The 23,683-nt window shown below is 41.7% G+C and overlaps 1 protein-coding gene across 2 annotated transcripts in view; it reads left to right on the forward strand.

Moving 5' to 3' along the window:
* ACSL3 (acyl-CoA synthetase long chain family member 3) overlaps positions 1-23,683 on the forward strand; it is a 66,526-nt gene that overhangs the window by 15,008 nt on the left and 27,835 nt on the right. The window contains exons 2-3 of one of the 2 annotated variants that reach the window (XM_041737341.1): positions 4,074-4,132; positions 22,575-22,992. In XM_041737341.1, the coding sequence (XP_041593275.1) occupies positions 22,615-22,992 (378 nt within the window). In that variant the 5' untranslated portion in view covers positions 4,074-4,132; positions 22,575-22,614. The remainder of the gene's footprint in view (positions 1-4,073; positions 4,133-22,574; positions 22,993-23,683) is intronic. The other variant, XM_041737342.1, reaches the window with a different exon arrangement.

Consider the following 23,683-nt stretch of genomic DNA (forward strand, 5'->3'; position numbering starts at 1 on the left):
AGCTCATCTCTTTAACTCAGGCCTAAGACCTTGCACAAAACATCTTGTGATGGGAACCAAAACTTCCCCTTCAAGCAGTGCCCTGAGCCAGCAAGGCCCTGCCTGGTTGATCCCAAGGCAGTGACCCAGCGACCTTTACTGCCCACCTGCATGTACCCACCTACCTTTGTCCCACATTTTCCTTGCATAAACCTTCAAGTATTTTCAGCACTTTGGAGGCATGAGTCCGCTGTGTTCCTGGTGTGGGCTTCTTCTCTGAAATACGTTTCCTTTCTTGTTTCCCCACCGCTTCTCTCTGTCTTTGGTGAGTGGCTGAACCTGGACTGTTGGAACCTTGAGTCCCTTTGCCCCAGTATTCCTATGCCCTGGCTACAACCTTACTTTTAAAAAATCTTTTTGACTTCAGTTTTCTATTTCTTTGATTTTGCTTTCCTTTCTGAGAAAATATTCTCAACTTTTTTTTCCTACTGTATCTTTTTTTTTTTTTTTTTTAAAGATTTTATTTATTTGAGGTGAGGGAAGAAGGAGCATGAGCAGGGGGAGGGGCACAGGGAGAAGCAGACCCCCCCCTCCCCCAAGCAGGGAACCCGATGATGAGATGATGGGAGATGATGGGAGATGATGGGAGATGATGGGAGATGATGGGAGATGATGAGAGATGATGAGAGATGATGAGATCCTGGGACCCTGAGATCATGATGTGAGCCCAAGGCAGACAACTGAGCACCCAGGCGCCCCTATCTGTGACTTAAATTTAATTTCAGGTGCTATTCTTATTTAACAAGAGCTTTTTATTATTATCAGTCCTGTATGGTGCCCTTTTCTTGTTTCATCAATATAATAGCCCCTCAAATCTTTTTGAAAGATTAGTCGCATATATTTAAAGTATTCCCTCTGTTTCCTACATCGTCTGTTCCATTGAGTCATTTTCCCTGCTGCTTCAGTTTTCATCTGTGACTTTCATTGTGAGTTCTTATCAAATATCTGGTGGTCTGCAACTTCATATTTATTCTGGATTTTTTATTTTGGTTTTTCTGTTTCTAGTCCTCCCCCCTCCCCCCATACCAATAAATCCCCCACATTGGCACGAGATTTGGCAGTATGAGAGAGCTGATAGACTATTCTCCTGCATACAAATCTGGATGGCTCTTCAGAGATTTGGGTAATAGCTAAGCCATTTGCACTTAGCATGGCATACAGGGCAGTGCCAGGAAGATCCTGCCTGTGTTTCTTAGAGCTGCTGTAACACCTCACATTTGGTGGCTGAGCACAACAAATTTATTATCCGACAGTTCAAAGAGGCCAGAAGTTTACTGAGCTGAAATAAGGGGTTGGCAGAGCGGTGCCTCCCCCCCGCCCCGGGAAGAATCTGTTCTTGCCTCTTCAGTTTCTGTGCCTGCTACATTTGGTGGCCTTGCTCCAGCCTTCCAAGGCCAGCGCTTTACATCTCTTCTCAGTCCTCACATTGCCATCTCTGAGTGTCAGATCTCCTTTCTTCTAAGGACGCTTGTGATGGCATTTAGGGCCCAGCTGATCACCCCAGACTGCTCCCTCATTCCCAGATCCTGCAAAGACCCTTTTCCCAAGTAAGGTAACATTTACAGGTTCCAGGGATTAGGGCCCAATACCTCTGGGGTCATCAGTCAGCCTGCTTACAGGTACTTCAGAGTTCTCGAATGCTTCCGTGCTTTTGCAGATGCTATTATTACTGCCTGTGGTTTCCTCTCTTATGTCCTTTGCCAAAAATCTGTGGATCCACTCAGTTCTTAGCCTTCCTTGACCTTCTTTACCCCTCCTAGACAGAAGACTGCGTTTTCTGTCTGTTTTCTAAATACAGCCTGTCTCCTTATGCAGTAGTTATTGTCATGTCAGGACTATTTGCCTTGTCTCTGCCACTGGAGTGGAGCTTTTTGAGTATCATGGGCCCATTTCCAGAATAGGAAGCATTGGGGATGGAGCCGAGTAGGCATTCACTAACTAGTTGTTGAGGAGATTCAACATTTATTAAGGGCCAATTAAATACTGGGACCTGTCATCATGTTGGACCATTTAATTAACAAAACAAAATACGGTAAAGTAAGTATGCACATGTGCCAAAATTTCTCCAGGGCAAATTTTTTTTAGGAGGCATTTGCTAGGTCATAGGAATTTACATTTTCAGCTTCTGCTAGATGGCTGCCAAATTATTCTCCAAAGTGGCTGCACTTCCCCTAACAAAGCCAAGAGCACTCTTGTTTCCTATATCCTTGCCAATGTTTGATTTTTTTTTTAATTAAAAAAATTCGATAGGGGGAAATGATGTTTTTATTTGTGTTCTTTGATAGTGAGGCTGTTTCAGTTAATGGGCATTTAGATTTTTTCCCGTGGACATAATGTAGGCTATTTTTTCTACTGAGTTTCTTTTTTTTTTTTTTTTTTTTTCTACTGAGTTTTCTTTATAGAAATTGAACAAATATTCTGGATATGAATTGTTTATATATGTTGTTGTCACTATTTATGTATGAGGAAACTAGCATCAGAAATAGGTACATTTATGAGTCCCCCCTCCCGGATGGATGGATGAATAAGTGAATGAATCTGTTTGGAGTAATAGCTCCTGAGAAACACTGTGGGTTTGGGGTCCAGGAATATCTCTGGCTTTAAGGCCTGGTTTTTTTTTTTTTTTTTTTTTTTTTTTTTAGTGAATCTGGCTGCTTTACAGGGAATAAGGAACTTAATAATGCGTAGTGATATGCTAGATTTTGTTAAAGTACTTAACTTTTCCACTCATAGGCTCTGTGAGTTTGGGATGATGTTAAATTATTTTTTTTAATGACTATAATGACCGCAAACCTGTCTGCTTCATAAGCGATTGAGAAAATCATTGAGACAATGGATGAAAGTGTTGTATGCACAGTGAAATACTGTTTATAAATCTTATTAATTATTCTTGACCATTACCGTCATGAGAGGATAAACTCAAGCATATGCTTTAACAGTTTGGATGGACCTTTTTTTAAAAATAAACTTTATTATTTAGTGAGTTTCAGGTTGAAAGCAAAATTGAGCGGAAGGTACAGAGTTTTCCCATATACCCTCGACCTCATACATGCCAGCTTCCCCCATTATCAATAATTTCACACCAGAATGGTACATTCATTACAGTCAGTGAACCTACGCTGACATGTCATCATTTAAAGTCCTTATTTTACATTAGGACTCACTCTTGGTGTTGTATGTTCTGTGGGTTTTGAGAAATATGCAGTGATGTCTGTCTACCATTAATGGTATCCGGAGTGGTCTTACCTTCCAGAAAATCCTCTGTGCTTTACCTGTTTATCCCACCTTCCTCCTTAACCCTTGGCAACCTTTTACTGTCTCAGTAGCTTTTCCTTTCCCGGAGTGTCGTAGAGTCAGAATCGTACAGTCTATGTTGGCCTTTTCAGGTTGACTTCATTCCCTTAGTGATGTGCATTTGAGTTTCTTCCATGTCTTTTCGAGGCGTGATAGCTCGTTTCTTTTTAGTGCTGAATAATATTCCCTTGTCTGGATGCACCACAGTTTATCCTTTCACCTACTGAAGGACAGCTTGGTTCCTTCCAAGTTTTGGCGGTTAAGAATAAAGCTGTTGTAAATATTTGTATGTAGGTTTTTTTTTTTTTTTTTTTTCCATTAGTTGTAAGCTTTCTACTCATTTGAGTAAATACCAAGGAGGCTCATTTGCTGAATCATCTTGTAAAGAATATGTTAGTTTTCTAAGAAACTGCCAAACTTCCAAAGTGGCCATGCATTTTGCATTCCCACCAGCAATGAATAGTTCCTCTTGCGCTGTATTCTTGCTAGCATTTGGTGATGTGGTATTTTGGATTTTGGGCATTCTAATAGGTGTGTAGTGATATGTAATACACTTTTTTGGTGAAATATTACATGATAAAATGTCACTTGTTAGTGTGATAGATGGTGTTTTCAGCAAAAGCAGGTATTTTCCTAAGAGTTTTTGGAAGTAAAAGTGTTTCCAGAAAAAGGCTGATATTTGGTTCTGACTAACTAGACTACAGGTAGTAATATTTGTCTTTTTATGATTGCTTTGACAGGTATTGAAACAAAAGGAGCATATCTTGAAGGCACTAGCACCTCCTCCCATTGTCAACTGGTAAAATGTTTATTTTTTAACAACAAAAGACTTCTGTTAAGCATAAAATGTATTAAGTTAAAATTAAGTGTGTCTAAATTGTCAAGAGATTTTTAAAAATTCTTTCCATTTTGTGATTGTAGAATTATGAAAGTTAGGAGAAGATAGCTTTCCTAGTAATTTTAATTTAGTACAAACCCATTGGAACAGTATCACTGATCTTCCTTTTCTTGAATTGAATTTCATATCTATGTGAGAGTTTGAACTCAGTAACATCTCTATTTTACGGAGTTTAGCGCTAATACTACTACCATTTCATTATGTGCTGGTCATTTTAAATTTGTGTTCGTGTTATTTTAAATTCCTAACTGGACATTTTAACAGAAGTTGTAGGTTCTAGGCCAGGAAAACAGCAGTGGGCTTTTTTGTTAACTTGCAGCAAGTTCTGCATGTTACTCATAGTTGTCGTGGGGTGGAGTGTGGTAAGATTTATTCTTCCCTTACTGTGGCTCCTGGGGTGAATTAGTTTCTTGAAATTTTGGGGCAAGAACTTGAGGATCAAGTGAATTGAAACTTTGTAGCATCTGAGAAGTATAAGTAAAATTGGATAGAACTATTATAAGGAATAGTCCATGTTGGTAAAATGCTTTGGGAATATAAAAGCAGTAAACATTTTTGTCAGTTAGAATCATGAATGTTGACATTTATGTTCTGTTTTAGAAGATGATATTTCAAAATCTTTGCACCCCCCCAACAAAAGTCTTTGCCTACATCAAATTTATTATTCCTTTTAGCATTTGGTGATGTGGTATTTTGGATTTTGGGCATTCTAATAGGTGTGTAGTGATATGTAATACACTTTTTTGGTGAAATATTACATGATAAAATGTCACTTGTTAGTGTGATAGATGGTGTTTTCAGCAAAAGCAGGTATTTTCCTTTTTATCCTTTCACCTACTGAAGGATTTTAAAAAGAATGCAAATACATATTATATTTATTGTTAAAAACTAAAAAGTATAGAATTCATAAGTAAAAGGGTAACTTCATTGCTTCCATGATTCTACCGGGAGGGAACTATACCTTACCAGTTTGGAATGTGTCCTTTTGACCTTTTTTTTTAATGTGCATTTCCAAGATGACCATCTTGTAATGAAGCAGGTGTGATGGGAAGAGGAATATTCTTTGCCCCTTGATGTGCTTTCACTTTGTTTTAGATATTTCTTTGCCTACATTTTCTTGAGTCACGTACTTGGCCACATGAGGAGTGCTTTGAAATTACTAAGTAAATACATTAGAACACAGTACTTTCTATACAGATTTCTTTTGGTGGGTAGTGGGTTTTGGAAACTCCAAACATTGAATTTCTAGCTAAGAATTTAGATTTATAAATAAAAATTGAAATTGCAAAGATAATATACTATGTAGTGGCTAGCTTAGTTGGTAGAGCATGCGACTCTCAATCTCTGGGTTGTGAGTTCAGGCCCCACACTGGGCATGGAGCCTACTTAAAACAAATAATTTACTATGTATTGAACAATGGGTGTTAACTAGTAAGGCGTTTATATACATGACTGCAGCTAGTATTGCCTTTGTAGAGGCTTGGCTGGTTTGGGGTAGACAGGGAAGTGATTTTGGAGTTTTAGTACATCTACTTAGGGGGTAGGGAAGTGGTGCATGGTGAAACAAGGGCTATGGCAAAGTGACTAAAGTAACTTTGTCTTTCATCATTTTGCTTAGAACGGATCAGGTACCCAAAAAGGAAGAGGACATTTGTCACTGTATACAGGTGCAGTATATTGTGAAGTAAAGAGTATCTCAGACCATTTGAGGAACCCAGGGTCTTGTTTTCTAAATTATAAGAACCCTGCCATGTCACATGTAGGAACTGTGCATCTTCACAAAGCCTATGACTTCAGAAATGATGGAAGAATTAAACTGATTTGCATGTGGACATGTCCTTTGTGTGATAGTGTTGTGAACACCTTAAAAAATAATGGAGAAGCAGATTTTGATTAGCTTTATATTAATGCTGATGGTGTTAGTAGTCCGTCGAGAAGGGGCGTGTAGTATTTAAAGGAGAACATTAACAGAATTGTACATGAATACATGTAGATCCAGTACCATAGGTATTGTCTCGTGTCTTAACTCTTAGAGATGCACAGCTGTCTGTTATTCTTATGTTTTTCTTGGTGTTCAGTTATATTGATTTTAAAAAGTATGTTCTGTCTGATTCTGATGATTTATATTTAAATGTTTCCTAGAGTGGACAAGTTCTGATGGCCCTCGGGACTTCATCAGTCATCTTGATGATCCAGTGTCCCATATTCAGATGGTAGCAGAAAGGGTTATCTGTGGATATAGCCATGCAGTGAAGAGATTATTCAGGGTATCGCCATTTGTATGTGAACGTGATCTAGAGTTGAAGTTTGGAAGGGATGGGGACAGCAGCAGGTTTGCTGTTTTTTAGAATAACAGGAAAAGATTTCCTAGAGTTCAGCCAAATATTTCTCATAGCTGTTGAAGGTAGATTCCTTTTTCTTGTGCCTTCTATTTTTAAGACACAGTCTAGGTTTTAAACACTTAATGGAAAAGCAGCAGAGGCCAGAAAGCTAGGCATGCTGGAGAATGGAAGAGAGGGAAGATCATATCTTCATAGCTTTATTTTTGAAACCTCTTGTTTCAGAAAAGCTTTATTAGTGGTAAAATAGTTTATTGGAAAGAGAAAATTTATGTAAGGAATTAAAAAAGAAAATAGAATATGATTATACGGATAAAGTGGAATATAGTAAAAGACTTAAGTTTTGACTAAAGGAAGTATTGCATATTTAAACCTTATTCTTAACTATTTAATGTTTAATCAAGTAAGTTGATATACTGTTGGTTGTGATGCAGGTTATTTATCTTGTAGTTACATACTTCTACAACATACTTACAAGTTCTTACTATATATTATATTCTGCTTTTCTTAAGTTTTTTTTTTTTTTTTTTTTTTTTTTTTGAGAGAGAGAGATAGAGATAGGAGGGGGACAAGGGGGAGAGACAGAGTCTTAAGCAGGCTTCATGCCCAGCACAGAGTCTGACCTGGGGCTTGATCTCACAACTCCTGAGATCATGACCTGAGCTGAAATCAAGGGTTGGAAGCTTAACCAGCTGAGCCACCCGGGTGCCCCTTAAGTTTGTTTTTAACTGATACGCAAGATACAGAAAAAGGGCTTTTGGGGTGAGGAGGGATATGGAGGAAAAGATAAGGAAATATCTCAGAAATCTTACTAAATGAACAATTTACAAATTCTTTTTTTTTTTTTTTTTTTTTTTAAGATTTTATTTATTTATTCATGACAGACACAGAGAGAGAGGCAGAGACACAGGCAGAGGGAGAAACAGGCTCCCTGCAGGGTCTCCAGGATCACGCCCTGGGCTGAAGGTGGCGCCAAACTGCTCGGCCATTGGGGTTGCCCACAATTTACAAATTCTTAAAATTGAAAGGTATAGATTTAGATTGGATAGATTTAGATGGTGTAAACTAAAATTATCATAAAAATCTTAATTTTGACACATTAATCTCTTTACATTCTCACTTCTCAAACATGTTTTATTTTGCTCATTTTAATCACGTTACTTTTGCTGACGTGTTTCATATGTTTGCAACTATTTAGCTTCTGGCCTTTGAATTTTCTTTAATTTTATTTTCTATTTTTACTGTAGGGAAGAAAATAGTTAAGTTCAAAAGTGAAATTGTTAGTTGAACCAACATCTGATCCACTCTTACGTTTAGGTTCATGTAATACTAAATAAAGTACTTCCCTGGATTGAGTTGAAATTACTAAGACGCTCAAGTATCAGCCAGCAGGCTGATGTCCTTATGTAATTAAACAGTTCCTGGTCTCCTGAAATATTTATATAGGTGGCTCTCATTAAGCATTTTGGAGATAATTGGAATAAGTAAAGAATTAGTACTGCAGGGGTAAATAGTCCTATTCAGTATTATTGTAATACAATCAGGGCATTTAATTCTTGGCTGGTTAGTACACACTGAATTTGTCAAAACCGTGCTATGAAGTAGGGCTCCTAGATTTGGTTTCCCTGCCCTGCCTTTTGGATAATACGATGACTAAACATGCCATTCCCGCCATTTCCCTCCAATGGATTAACCTTAAACAAAATTCTAGGATAAGAAGCTGCACTTCTTTATAGAGAATTTCATGTCACTTCTTTTGGATATGATAAGACGAGGGGAGTTCTGTGACTTGGAAGGTGAGTAGAAGGGAGCATAGGAATAGGTTTTCCCTTGGATGAGGAAGTTGACGCAAAATGATTCAGAACCCTGAGCCTGTGTATGTGTGTGTGTGAGTTGTCTGAGCGGGGGGGAGTGTTGGGGGATCTACCACACGATAGGGTTGATGAATGTACAACAGAGCCACCTCTGGGGACTCCCCCTGTGTGTCACTGGGTCTTGGCATGTGGCTATGAATGATAGACACAAGACTGTAAAAACCCTGAGAGGGAATTTTGTTGAGGATCATCTTTAGTGGTATGGAGGCCAGGTAAAGTTGAGTTGGTTACACAGAGTGGGTCCCAAATTACATTCCATGTGTATTCTTTACCTTTGGGATTGGAGTGGGGTCCACAGAGTGGGATCCAATAGTTCCATGTCATAAAATCCAAGGATATTTAAACTTTAGCATGGAGTACAAGCCGTGAGAAAAAAAAATTCTCCATATATGTATTTTCTTAAAAATAAATTTGTCATCATCTAACGGAAGCTCCCGGAGAGAAATCCCCTAAATTGGCTGGTGAACTAGAGATGCTTATACGAGATGTGTTAAGTATCCTTATTCTCTTTACTTATTTTATAAGAAATTTTATGGATGGAGCTATGATTTCAGCTGCTTCTAACATTTAGAATCTTAAATGTGTGAAACCTGAAATGATAGTAATCCACAGCGGAGGCTGGAGTGCTTCTGGTGAGGCAAACATACCAGCCCTTCACACGTGCTAGCTGCTGAATCCTCCTAGTGGTCTTTGCATTTTACAGGTGAGGACACTGAGGCTTAGGAAAGTAAGTGACATTTTATTAAGTATTGCTAAGTGTCAGACTCCCTCTTTTTGGTTCCAGGGCTTGGGCTCTCAGTAAGCATGCAGGTGACTTCAGCGTCTTCAGTACCAGTGGGGGTATAAATAGGAAATAGGGTGAAAGTAAAATATTGGTTTACATAGTTTGGCATTAATGAATTTCAAGTGCTACGAAAACATGCATTGTATTTTGTGGTTTATGTAGGGTGTTTTCACCTACTTTCTTCATTCATAAAGGGACTTTTGTGAGGTATTAATTATTATCACTCCAGTTCTACAGTGAACCTGAAGCTCTGGAATGTTACAGGACTTGTCCCCTTTTACACAATGAATAAACGCGAAGGCCAGCATCAGACTGAGAGCTTATTGCCATAGTTCTAAAAGGAGCAAGTCTATTGAACATTTTTTATATGCAGTCAAACCAGTGTTGCAAGTTAATAGTACCCTCAGTAGATGATGTAAAGTATGTAAATAAAACCAAGTACCCATCTGCTTTGAAACTTTGCATAAACAGTACTTTGTACCCAAACCAACTAGACTGATAACTAGCATTTATAATGCTTTTGCGTTTTTCCAGAATCCTTTATTATTTGCTGCATTCCATTTTATCCTCACTTTAAATTTTGTGCATGAGATAAATGAGGACGGATGGGAAAATAAGATACAGAAAAGTTGTTTCATAAACAAAAGACCAAAATTAAGTAGTGGTAGAATCCAGGCTACAATTTGTGGGCTTATTCCATGAGAGGGTGAATTGTAGGGAGAGCGGCTTACTCAGGTTTGCCTAAAACTTTCCTGCTATTAGAATTGAAAGTCCTGAGTCTGGGGAAACCCCAGAGCGAGGCACCCCAGAGTGGTTGGTCATCCTAATGAATTGTCCTACTTTGTGGCAGACTGGGGATGGGACTAGGGTTGCCATATGAAACGTAAGGCGCTCCGTTAAATCTGAATTTTGGGTAAAAATTGAGTAATTTTTTTGCTTCATGTTCCAGACATTGCATGGGACATATGTACACTAAAATTTGTTCATTGTTATTCTGAAATTTAAATTTAACTGGGTACCTTCTGTTTTTTATCAAGCCTGGCTGCACCACAGTAAGAGTGAAGGGAAATTCTCATGATAGAAAGATCACGTAGCTGCTTTTTTGTGTAGACTTTAGGCTTTATACATTTATCTGCTTAATATAGCAGTACTTGACTCTTACTGTTTGAGTTATGTAGATGGAGACACAAGAGGTGAGGATGAATATATGAAGCCATATTTTGCTCAGTGCATTAAAACTGGTATGTGTGTGCGTATGTGTGTGTGTGTGTGTATGTGTTGGTTGGTTTGAAGCAAATTTACTTGGCAGGAAATTTAACCCAGACAGAGGCGAGCCATTTCTATGTTTGTTGGATCAGTCTGCTAAGCACTGGCATATACTCACAGGCCGTCCATATTGTCTTTTGATGATATTTTAGGTATTTTTTGCTGTGAAGATGGTGTATTCACGTGATTGAAAATGAAAAGGAGGGCAGCCCCGGTGGTGCAGCGGTTTAGCGCCGCCTGCAGCCTGGGGTGTGATCCTGGAGACCCGGGATCGAGTCCCGCGTCGGGCTTCTTGCATAGAGCCTGCTTCTCTCTCTGCCTGTGTCTCTGCCTCTCTCTCGCTCTCTCTGAATGGATAAATAAATAAATCTTAAAAAAAAAAAAAAAGAAAGAAAATGAAAAGGAAGTAGATTTTCCTTACTCCCTTCTTGTACCTGTTCATTTGACTGCTATGAAGACAGTCTGATCTGATTAGAAAGTGTTAGAATTTTGGAAGAGGACCTTAGAAATCTTCCTGAGTGTGTGTGTGTGTGTGTTTAAAGATTTTATTTATTCATGAGAGACACAGAGAGAGAGAGGCACAGACATGGGCAGAGGGAGAAGCAGGCTCCCTGTGGGGGAGCCCAATGCGGGACTTGATCCCAGGACCCAGGATCACGCCCTGAGCCGAAGGCAAATGCTCAAACTGCTGAGCCACCCAGGCGCCCTGCCTCTTGAGTGTTTGTTGCTTGTCTTTTTAAGAAGCATAGGAACTCTTGCTCTACTTCCCAGCCCCAGGCCCCTCTCCCATCAAGGAAGAGTGCCTTGTATAGAAGATAATGGATAGAAAGGGATTCTTTGGTCATTTACTTTTTCAGTGTTTGATACTTGTCCGTTCTCCAAAATTGATTTGGGAGCCGTTGGCATCAGTATAGTTTAGCTCCCCCTTTTAATATTTTATTTATTTATTTGATGGAGAGCACAAGCAGAGGGAGTGGGAGAGGAAGAAGCAGGCTCCCCAATGAGCAGGGAACCGAATGCGAGGTGAGGCTTGATCCCAGGACCCCTAGATCAAGACTGGAGCTGAAGGCAGATGCCCAACCAGCTGGGCCACCCAGGCACCTCAGTTTAATCTTAAAATAGATTTACTTGAATTCCATCAACATTAATGAGGAGAAAATACAATTTATGGATTTAGACAGGATCTCATAGTGTCTGTGGGCAAAGCTGAGACTAGTGTAAGTGTATATTTGCACATGTTTATGCGTGTTTAAAACCTTTTCTGAAGGAGAGAGGGAAACAAGCCATAAGTGGCTCTTGAAAATAAAGAACAAACTGAGGTATGGAGGGAGATGGGCGGGGATGGGCCAGATGGGTGCTGGGCATTCAGGAGGGCACTTGTGATGGCACTGGGTGTTGTACGAAAGTGCTGAATCACTGAATTCACCTCCTGAGACCAGTACTACATTGTATTTTAACTCACGACAACAATTTAGGAAACCCCCTCCCACCATCACCAAAACCCCTTGTTCCGTATCAAGCTAAGAAACATATAAATTACCTTTCTTAGTTTTCTGTTTGATTTCCTTCAAGACTCAACCCTTTTGGTCAGCCCCGGTGGTTCAGTGGTTTAGCGCCGCCTTTAGCCCAGGGCGTGATCCTGGAGACCAGGGATTGAGCCCCACGTCGGGCTCCCGGCATGGAGCCTGCTTCTCCCTCTGCCTGGGTCTGCTTTTCTCTCTCTGTCTCTCTCGTGAACAAATAAATAAGATAAAAAAAAAAAAAAAGACTCGACCCTTTTTTGGAAAGAACATCTGGTTTGGACACTAGAGAAGGAAAGCAGGATGAAAGAAATTTAAAAGAATGTGTCTCGATCAGCATTAGGGAAGTCAGGGGAGTGTATTTGTGGTTCAAAGAGAATATTCGAGCCCTACTGTTATTTCAACTATTATAATAAAAGGATTGAAAAAGTTTAAAAATTACAGTGAATAACTGAAAGTCATGTAAAGTGAGTTGGCACTGTTCAGCTGCTTTTCAATTTTTAATGTAAATATGATTCTGGCAAAGACTTGCTGAGCTTCCCTCTTCCCTCCCTCCCTCCTTCCTTCCTTCCCTCCCTCTTTCTCCCCTTCCCCCCTTCCTTCCTTCCCTTTCCTTCCTCCCTCCCAGTACGTCTTCAGGGCCAAAATTTCATTTCCTGTGGTTAGAATAAACACAAGCTCAGTCAGTTTTCTTAAAAAGAAAAGGGCATAACTATTATTTCCTCATAAAATTTCTTAGTTGTGAATTTGGAAGTTAATCTAATTCAGATGATAATAATGACTCAAGCCTCTGATAATGCTTTTAGTAGACTTTCCAGTATAGAATTTTATAACCATTTTATTTGTTGTATTAGGGAAGTACTTGTATGGGTAAGTGGCATTGATTTTCAGCCATACAATCTAATAAATTCGTGGAGCTGTAACAACTGTGGGGTCAGAGTTGAAATGTTCAGAGTTGCTAAGCACTGTGTTAATATTAAGAGTTTTAGGAAGGAGAAGTTCTTTGTGTTTCCATCAGTAAAGAGTGAGAACCACCATACTGTGTAGTGCTGAGGCAACTAAAAAGCTTTATGTTGATATTTGTAAGAAGTAGGAAAAACTCTAATGGTGGAATCTGCCTTTAAAAAAATTTTAGTATAATTTTTTTATTTTTTGGCAGGAAATTTAGTGAATGTTTTAAAACCATTCTCCTGAGCCAGCTATGTATTCATATTATTTCTATTATGGTTTTAGTCGTGGGGAGCGGAGAAGTGAGCATCTTCATCAGAGCCGGGGTCCCGCCTCCAGAGAAACTTTGTCCTGAGAGCCAATTCTGGTTGCATTTCTCATTACAACTCATTAGGGCCCTGTCTGGGAAGGACATCTTTCTTTCTGCCTTTCTTGACCCAGTTTCAAGTAATTTAGATAATGTTTCAGGGAGTTTTTGATTTCTGTAGAATGTGACTTTTGGAAAGGAGTGTCTCCAAAGTAGTGAAGGACTTTTTTCCCCCCTTTTTGTTTTGTTTTAACGATAAAGTATTAACCCTGGAGTTTAGGGAGTGTGGAGAAATTAAAAATCTTGGGTGGCAGTGACGAAAACGTGAAGGTTAACATCCCACCTCATCTGTTAGCTGTGTCTTTGAGCACCATCTGTTTGAAATGGTTTTTTTTTTTTTTTTTTTTTTTGTAACACAGAGATGATATAAAGCTCCCTACGCAGTGCTTGTATTATTGGTACTCCAAATTGCTCCCCATTTACTGCAAGCTTGGTAAAAACTTCCAGGCACATCTCACCTAGCAAATACGGATTCCTTGATGCCCATCCTTCTGCAATCCACTTATTCGTACTTCCTCAGAGATAAGATGCTAAACTGTATTTTTCCCAGATATGAATAGTGTTGATGTGTGTTTGGGTGTTGTAGCTGTAAGGAACACATAGGAAGTAAGAATCTGGGGGTAGGGGCACCTGGGTGGCTCAGCGGTTGAGCGTCTGTCTTCGGCTCAGGCCGTGACCCCAGGGTCCCAGGATCGAGTCCCACATAGGGCTCCCTGCAGGGAGCCTGCTTCTCCCTCTGCCTGTGTCCCTCTGCCTCTCTCTGTGTGTCTCTCATGAATAAATAAATAAAATCTTAAAAAAAAAAAAAGATTCCAGGAGTATTGTCTTTCCTCCCAGCAGATTTGCAGAAGAGTTTCCAAGTGATGGGCTCTGCCCTGCTCTGAAAGGAGAGGTTTACAGGTGGCAATTTGGATGGGGTGGGGGTGGGAGGGGCAGCGGGACCCGCTTTTGTAGCCAGATAATGGGATAATGTAGTGTGTCTGCTGGCCTCCCTCCTGTGAGCGCTGCAGAGGTCTCCAGGCCTGAGCCAAACTGGATTTCCATCGTTGAGTCCTCCAGCTCGGGGAAGTGAGTGGATGGAGATACTGCTGTGTTGTATCTCTCCTGAGCCTGTGAGGTTCTTGGAGTTGTTTAGACGGCTGCAACTAGATCTAAGCAGATAAAACCATTTATTAGTATGAACAGGATGCCTGTGGCCACCTGCTGGTGGTCTCCCGCTCCCCTACAATACAGGCATTTATAGTTTTTTTTTTTTATATATAGTTTTTTTTTCCCTGTTACTAAAATACCGATGAGCAAATATAATCTCTATGATAATACTCCTTTGTTTTTTCCTTATTTTAATTTTTAAAAAAGATTTTTATTATTTGAGAGAGAAAATGAGCAGTGGGGAGGAGCGGGGGCGGGTGGAGAGAGAAAAGCCGACTCCTGTGGAGCGGGGAGCCCAACCAGGAGCTCGATCCCTGGACCTGGACCCAGAGATCTGACCTGAGCCGAAGGCAGACACTTAACCAACTGAGTCCCCGGGAACCCAATAATACTCCTTTAGTAACCATCAAAAATATAAAATTTTATCTTAACATCAGAATTTCATGTGTCCCCTAAGTGTACTAATTGTAATTGAGGGTGATTTGTAGGTGGGCATTAATCTGAATTGCTTTACACAAAGTTAATTTCTTAACCTGAACTCCTGCCCTCAGTTTTCTCACGATTACACAAAATCCTATCTGCCCTTCCTCCTCCTCCTCATACCCAGGTCTCCTGTGTTCTTCCTCTTAAGTAGTAGAGGCCATTCAGGGAAAGATTTTCCTTAAACTTGGTCATTATGGTTTAAAACACCTTATTAAAATGATGCAAAATGTAAATAACGTCTTTTGATGTAACACAATGGACCATTTACATAGAATTTCAAAAACACATTTCAAGTGTTTGAATCTTTCTAGTTAAAATCACACAATTTCACATTTGAGATTATATTTGCTCATCAGTCATTGTGTAAATAGTGATGGGTCATTTTCTTTTAATGTTTAAACTTGTTTTAATTAGCAGTTCTGAGAGTATAGTAAAGATGGAGATTACTGTATTCTTCATGGTGGAAAATTAATGTACTTCAACCCATTATAGCTTCATTTAAATATTTAGAAATAATTGCTTAAAAACCTTGTCTTGTCCATATTGTTGTCAGACATGAAATCACGCAGGCCTGTATCTCTCTCTCTCTCTCTCCCTCTCTCTTTTTTTTTTTGAAAAAGAATTAGCAAGGTACATGGGAGTCTCCCCCAGGTAATTGCATGTAGGTATAACTAGTTTTTAATGCTTGCATTATTGTCCATAATGTGGATGTGTATATTCTTCAGCTGTTCTTTGATTGATTTAGATCGTTTTGTTTTTAGTTGTTAAAAGGATATTTTCCAAGGACAGTTTACTGAGGTAGTAGGTTTATTCAGCGCTTCATTAATCAGGCAGCGTCCAATCTAGTGGATAGAAAGGAACCCCGAAGAGCTCTCAAAGGCGAGGTTTTTATAGATCAGAGTGAGGAGAGATGAGGGAGTTAGACTGGGCATTTGCTTATTGGTAAGAGCAGGGTTCCTTTCCTTAGGTGGAGCAAAGGGCTGACTTGGAGTCCGTGCAGGTAACTTCTGCTCAGCGGGCAAGCGCCGAGTGGCTGCCCTGGGTCTTCCTTTTCTCTGCGAACCATGGAAATTTCAGTTTTGGTTTGCCCACGGGAGGCTTGGTATGAGTGACTGCACCTTGGACATAATCTGGTTACTTTTAACAGTTTTTTTTGCCCCTGAAACAGTACTGGCATGTCCTCCAAGCTTTGCCTGTAGATTGTCCTGCTTACTCTCCCTTCCCGGTGCAGTCCTCCGTCTACTGTTCCTGACATGTTTGAACATCAGGCTTCCTGTGACTCTGCTTCTGTCCTGTCAGGATTCCTACTGGCTTCAGTATCTTTCCGATACTGTGGTCTTTGCATTTCTCACCTCCTGTCCTTAGATGATCCCATACCCCAGTCTGCCTTTGCCACCCCTCTCCCCGAGATTACAGCCTGGGCCTTCTGCGGGAGGAGCTCCGAGCATCCTACTCAGACCACCGCCTCCTGCGGTTCATTTTACTCCCTTCGTACCTCAGCTCCCAGGATCTGATGTCCTGGCCTGTCTTTTTCACAAACCCTTCCCCTCCGTATGGGCCTAAATCTCCCTGATGAGTCATGGAAATAGTCTCCGTTCCCTCGTCTTCCTCCCCTCCCCTGTGTTTTGTTCAGGGACTTGTCAGGTAAAACCCTCTCCTTGGTTAATCCGCTCCCTGCCTGGTTCACCTTTGCGCTCCACCGGTTGAACTTGGCTGGGAACCAGCTGGATGGGTCTCCCGCTACATCCAGGACTCAGGGTTCAGGTGGCCTGGGAGCTGTCGCCTACTCCATTTATCTTCCTGTACTCTTAGGTGACTGATACTTTCTACTTTTAAAGATTTTGAGAGCGAGTGAGCGCAGGCACAAGCGGGGAGGCGAGAGGCACAGGGAGAGGCAGACCTCCCTGAGCCGGAGCCTCCGCTGTGGGGCTCAGTCCCGGGACCCAGGATCATGAGCAGAAGCTTCCCCGAATGAGCCCCCCGGGAGCCCCGGGACAGGCATCTTCTCAGCCCTCTCCACCCCACTGCCCCCCAGTATTGTTTGTTCCCTTTAACTTGCGCATGTGTGTCTAGTTGTTCCTACCTCATGTGTTTAGTTGTTGGTCCGTGGTCTGTTTTTATTTTTTTCATTTTATTTTTTTATTTTTATTTATTTTTCGTGGTCTGTTTTATGTTTTGTTCCTGACTCTGACTCTAATCTGGAAGAGTGAGTGGTGTGCATCCTGTCTGTGTTCAGGACGTGTTTGAGAAATAAACAACTGATTGAGTCTTTAATTCATATGCACTTAACACGCGCCCGCTTTTCTGTAGAATAGAGCTCCGGGCGTGGGACTGCCAAGGGTTTGTGTGTCTTAAGTACTGCAAGGTTGCTTAGTGGACTCTGGATATTACAGTCTTGAAGTCGTTAGTACTGGAACTATTGGATGAAAATTTGTAAGGCTTCATTTTAATCTTAATTCTAAATTAAGGGAGAACATACTATTTGGATTAATGATTTGTGTTTTCTCATTTGTTTTCCTCTGTGTTGCTTGATTTTTTTATTTTTGGATTTATAAGAGCTCTTTGTATATTTTGTCGCTTATTTTTTTTCCCTGAATCTTGTTTTCCTTTTGATTTTCAAACTGTTTCACCAGACAAATGTTAACTCTTTAAAATTTATGTTAGAAGAGTAAATCTGTAAGAATTGATAAGAAAATTTTGAAAAACATGTGCATAAGTGGAAGTCTTACTAGATAGTTGAAATAGTTCTCAGTGTACATAAAATTTATATGGTTGTTGTTTAAAAAGGGGACTGCATGTCAGAAGACTATTCCATTTCAATACTCTCTAAGGTAATTCTGATAGGATTGGTCCATGGGTCACAGTTGAGAAGCACTGCTGTAAATCGGCTGTGTTCGGAGGTAGGGCGAAGCAGGAGACGGATCCGAGGAACAGACTATCTAGAAACAGATCCAGTTGTGAACGAGGACTTACTATTGAAGATGACATTTTAGTAACTGAGAAAAGGGTGTTTATTTAGTAAGCACTTCAGGTAGTTCATCCAAAAGAAGTAGTTAGTTTTCTCCCTTAAACAATATATGAAAATAAACTCCCTATTGATTAAAGATCTACATGTAAAAATCATGCAAATACTAGAAAAAATTTAGGAGACCATCGGTTTAACCCTGGTATGGACGAGGCCTTCTTAAGATGGACTGGAAACCTTGAAGTCGTGAGGGAAACGATGAACAGATTTAATTGTTCAGGTTTTCTTTCTGAAAAGTGATAGTCACTGTAAGATGAGGCCACGCACTAGAGCACCGGGACTGCTTTCCTCGTTCTGTAGATTTTCCACCGCGCCTTCAGCAAATAGGATGCAGTTGGCCAGCGGTTTGTACTTGACCCTGTTTTAGAAAAGGACAGATTCTTTTGGAAGACTTTGAGAGAAATGAAACATCTTAATTGCATGTCGCTGGCACATGGCGGCTGCATTCGATGCCACGGAGCCTCCTCGGCCCTCCCGACCCTGCGGCCCTCTACGGATCTCCAGGTCTTCTGCTTTTATTGGTCTTGCCAGTGGGAGTTTCCTGCTCAGTGTAGGCTTTGGTTCTCTCCAAAGTTTTCTGTCCTTGAACTTGATCTTGGAGATTTCCTACATTCTCATCCTTCATCTGATTATGGCTCCAAAATGTGGGCTTCTAGCTCTGATCCCTCATAACCTTCACAGTTTATGTATTTGGATGACTCACGAACATTGTAAACTCCTCATTTTCGAGCCTTGTGTCCGCCTCCTTCCCACCAGCTGTCCGACTGCTGACCAGCTGCTGCTTCCATGTCTGTCTCAGTCGAAGGCACCCACACCACTTTGCCTTCTTTTCACTCATAACCTCTCTCATTCGTGGCTTTATTCTCTAGGAGCCGGGTTAGGAAGATTGCAGTCGCTGGGAGGGCTCTAGAACAGCTGCTGCTGCCACCCCCTGGGCGGTCGGGAGCTGGGAATCCTAGCTGCTGGCTTCCCTCGCGCCCCCTAGCCACCTTCCTCCGAGGACTGAAGGGTTATCTCAACTTTCTCGGACCTGGTTGCCTCACCTCTGGTTTCTGCTGCCCTGAGCTGGTAGTTGTTTTATTCCAAAACACCGGAGTGCAGTGAGCACTGAAATGCAAATGACGTTTCTGCTTGCAGTTTGACTTTAATGCTCTACCCTCCTCTCCTCACCTGCTCCCCTGGTGACTCATTGGTCCCCAGGGAACACCTGCTGCTTTGGGTGCTTGTTCAAAGTACATGATGTCATCCATGGAAAATTTCGTCCCCCCCCCCCACCCCCTTTAGGTGGTACTACTCTGTCTCAATTACTATTACTCTGCACTAAATAGGTCTTGGAGTGGAGATGTAAGAGCCCTCCAACTTTGTTCTTTTTCAAGATTGTTTGGCTCTTCTGGCTACTTGGAATCTCCATGTACATTTTAGGATCAGCTTATAAAATTCTGTATAAAAGCCAGTAGCCTTGGTGAGGATTGTGCTGAATCTGTACATCAGTTTGGAGAACGTTGTCATTCTAACAGTATTAAGTCTTACAGTCCATAAACAAAGATGTTTTCTATTTATTTAGGTCTTGAAATCTTTTAATAATGTTTTGTGGTTTTCATAGTACAAACTTTACACCTCTTATATCTTATCCTAAGTATTATTTCTGATAGTGTTGTAAATACATTCATTTTAGCTTAATTTTCTGATTATTGCTAGTGTATAGAAATAGTTGATTTTTTTTTTTTTAAATATTTGTCTTCCATCCTGCAACTTTTGCTGAACTGTTAGCTCTGTTTTTTACTAGATTCTTTGGGGTTTTCTATACGGTGACCATCTTATACAATCATCTTCTGCAGATAAATTTTTTTATTACAACGTTTTAAAATCAAAACACAGATACATGAAATTAAATTTCAGGGAGAGCACCTCATGAAGTAACATCATTTCTCCTGGGTTATCCGAATGCATCTATTCTTTGCAGCTCTGATGTCTTGGAAGTAGTAGGATCATTTGTTTTCATGGTGCTGATTTCCTCTATAGAAATCTGTGGTGCCTCCCCATACCCTTAAGGGCACAAATCTAGGTTTCTCAGACTCTTTTTTTCCAAATTACTGCACACTATATCACCAAAGAACACACTGTGGAAATGTGAACAGCGCCTGGGGATTAGTTGGGAGTCTTGGCTTCTCACTAGCTGTGGATGGGCAAATTACAAGATAATCCTTAGCTTGTAGAATTGCAGAGTTGGATTAAAAACATTTTTTTAAAAAAATTATTTTAAGTAACCTCTGTACCCAGCGTGGGGCTTGTACCTACAACTCTGAGAATAAGAATCATACACTCTACTGACTGAGCCAGCCAGGCACCCCTGGACATTTAATTTTTTTTAAAATGTCAATCTTATTTTCTATATTTTTTAAAAAGATTTTGAGAGAATGAGAGAGAGAGAGAGAGAGAGAGCGCGCGCGCGTGTGCTGGAGCATGAACAGGAGGGAGGGGCGGGGAAATGGAGGGGCAGAGGGAGAAGCAAATATGTTGAGACCTGGGGCTTGAGACAGGGGGCTCGGTCCCAGGGCCCGGGGATCACAACCTGAGCCAAAGGTGGGCGCTCAACCCCTGAGCCCCCGAGCGTCCCCATAGTATTTCTGAATGCCGATTTCCCCTCTTCCCGTTTCCGTGGCTGCTTGTTGTATTGCTGGCTTGTCTGTTTGTTTAGTGACTTTCTCATTTGTTTAGTGACTTTCAGTTTCAGTGCATCCTCCCCCCATCCTTTGATGTCACTCCTCAGTGGGCACAGCCTTGGGAATGAGTTCCATTGAAGTGTCCTCTTTAGGGGATGACAGCAGGGTTTGAGTAGGACTCGTTTTGTTTTGTTTTGTTTTCTTTTTTAAATATATTTTTTATTGGATTTTGATTTGCCAGCATATAGCATAACACCCAGTGCTCATCCTGTCAAGTGCTCCTGCCGCTCGCTGATGCTGCTGTGTTGAACAGCGCCCTGGGCCCTCAAGTGCCCCTCAGTGTCGTTCCCTTACATCAGGTGGCCTTTGTAGGGGTTGTTTGAGGCCAGTCCCCGAGTTCTCCAGGCTCTTCTTACGTTCTTTTCCCCTGATTCTGTTAAACTTCTATGTGGTCTGCTCCTGTTGTTGCTCTCGTGGAACTACCAGCCTCATTGTGATTGCTCATCACCAGTGTCTCCCTGGTTCTGCGCAGAGCCACTGGGCTTGGGCTTCCCTGTTCTGTGTTCCAACTAGAGTCGGGCCGCTTAGGGACTGGGACTGCTCAGGGGCCCTCTGTTCTCACAGCCTGCTTTGGCCTGTGGGCCCGGGGCAGGAACGGCAGCTCACCCTCTGTTGTGGGACTGTGGGCCCGGCCTGTGACTGTCGCCGCTGCTCTTCTTTGTTCTGAGCTCCTCTCTCTGCATTGGCCTTATGAGCAGGCCGAGGCAGGGGCAGACCGGCTTGCTGTAGCCACAGGACAGCTTCCTCACATTTGTTTCTTGGCCACGTGTGCCTGGAATCGAATTTCTCCACTGTGGGGTTGGGGTAGAAGATGAGAATAGAAATAGAAATAGAAATAGAAATAGAAATAGAAATAGAAATCATAACCCTGGGTTTGGAGCTGGAAAGAATAACGAGTAACTTGCTTCAGTTTTGTTTCTTCCAAAATGATACTAAACCCACCTGCCCCACAGACACTGTTTCCAGCCCGGAGTGCTCTGTTTCCCCGGGAGGGGCACCTGGCTCATTCCCTCTTCCTCGTAGGCCCTGCCCAGGTGTCTCCAGTGGGGAGCCCTGGTGGATGGCCTGTAAGCCCTGCCCGTTGGCTTTGGGTTCGTGTCCTGGGTTCATCCTCCCTCTGGATGCCCTGACCCCTGGCGTGCACCTGCACATGTGCCGGCCTGCTCTCCCGGGGCCATGTGGCCCCCACGAGAGGAGGCCCTGAAACTGTTTGCTGTTAGAGTTCCTGTGCTTAGACCAGCGTCTGGCGTGCAGTAGGTTGTCAGTAAATCTGATGAATGCAAAGTAGAAATGGGCAGTTTCCTGCCTTCTCACTTCACAGTTTAACTTGCCTAAGGTGAAAAATCTCACGAGGGGAAGTGAATTCTGTGTCGTTTGCCAACTCTGGTTCCTCACTGATGCCCAGAGTGAGATTGGAGCTCACTGGAAAGAATGCTGTGCTTCTGGAACGGAGGCCTCCGGGGCTGTGAGGGAGGAGGGCGGTGTCTGCGCAGAGCCCTTGCCATCCCTCAGGGCTGAACAGGAAATGGGTGCGTTTTTGTCCTCCGTTCTGTTGCAGGCCCTTGGCTGGCTCCCTCTCACCACCGGGAAGGGTTTGTGGATGCTTGGGTTTAGGCTGGAAAAGCCACCTGTTTACAGAATGAGGTGGAAACTTCTCCGTGGTAATTTTTGTTGTGGATAGTTTTAAGAGACTCACTCGTACTGTATGTATCAGGAGTGGACTGGACATTGCTGGAGGCCAGTACTAGCGGCTGCTCCTTGGGGGGGGAAAATCTCTTTATTTGCCTATCTAATATGAAGATATTTTTATGTACAGTTATTTTAAAATGATTTTGAACTAATATCTTTCTTTTTCTTCCTCCTAGATTCTTACGGAAATCTGTTAATTCCACTTTTTGAGCACTTATGAATAACCACGTATCTTCAAAACCATCTACCATGAAGCTAAAGCAGACCATCAACCCCATTCTTTTGTATTTCATACATTTTCTAATATCACTCTATACTGTTTTAACATACATTCCGTATTATTTTTTGTTTGAGACAAGACAAGAAAAATCAAACAAAATTAAAGCAAAGCCTGTAAATTCAAAACCTGAGTCTGCATACAGATCTATTAACAGTTTGGATGGTTTGGCTTCAGTATTATACCCTGGATGTGATACACTAGATAAAGTTTTCATGTATGCAAAAAACAAGTTTAAGGACAAAAAGCTCTTGGGAACACGTGAAATCTTAAGCGAGGACGATGAAGTACAACCAAATGGAAAGATTTTTAAGAAGGTAAGGTGGCCCTTCACTGCCTTTATTTCCGCTGGGGAAAATGCTTGCTGACAACAGCAGCAGGGGCAGGCCCAGCCCGCTTCTGTTGGATGCTGCTGGTGCAGCAGGAGGGGTGGCTGCGCAGGCGGGACGCGCTCTAGTGTCCGTCTCCTCTGCGCACGATGTGCCTGGATTGGTCGGACAGTCGGGAATGCCCACCACGCCTGAATGTCTACCGTGGCTTGACTATAATGTCCTGAGCACTTTGGGGTCAGAAACCATGTTCCTTGCTGGTTCCACAGGCGCATGTGCGTGCTTGAGGTGGTTCTGGATTTTGGCATGGGAGGCCTGCCATTTCTGATTTTAACGTAGGCTCCAGGAGGTGCTTGATGTTTTCATAACTTGGTAGTGGCAGATGCTCGGTTGTTCTTTTCACAGATACAGACATCTTCACCTGCCATTGGTGATTTGAAACAGGAGTCAAGACATCCTTAGAGGCAATGTGACACAGTGGTTGAGAACCTGGATTCCAGATCCAGACTATGGGTTTGGAGCTCAGTTTTGCTGCCTACTAGCTATGTCATTGGAAAAGTCATGTAACACATTTGCCTCAGTTTCTTTATCTGTAATACGAAGACAATGGTAATTGCTGATATTTTATTAGCACTTGTAACGAGCCAGGCTGTTGTAAGTGCTTTACATGTACCAGCTT

Source organism: Vulpes lagopus, chromosome 22 (genome assembly GCF_018345385.1).
Source record: "Vulpes lagopus strain Blue_001 chromosome 22, ASM1834538v1, whole genome shotgun sequence".
NCBI classification, from domain to species: domain Eukaryota; kingdom Metazoa; phylum Chordata; class Mammalia; order Carnivora; family Canidae; genus Vulpes; species Vulpes lagopus.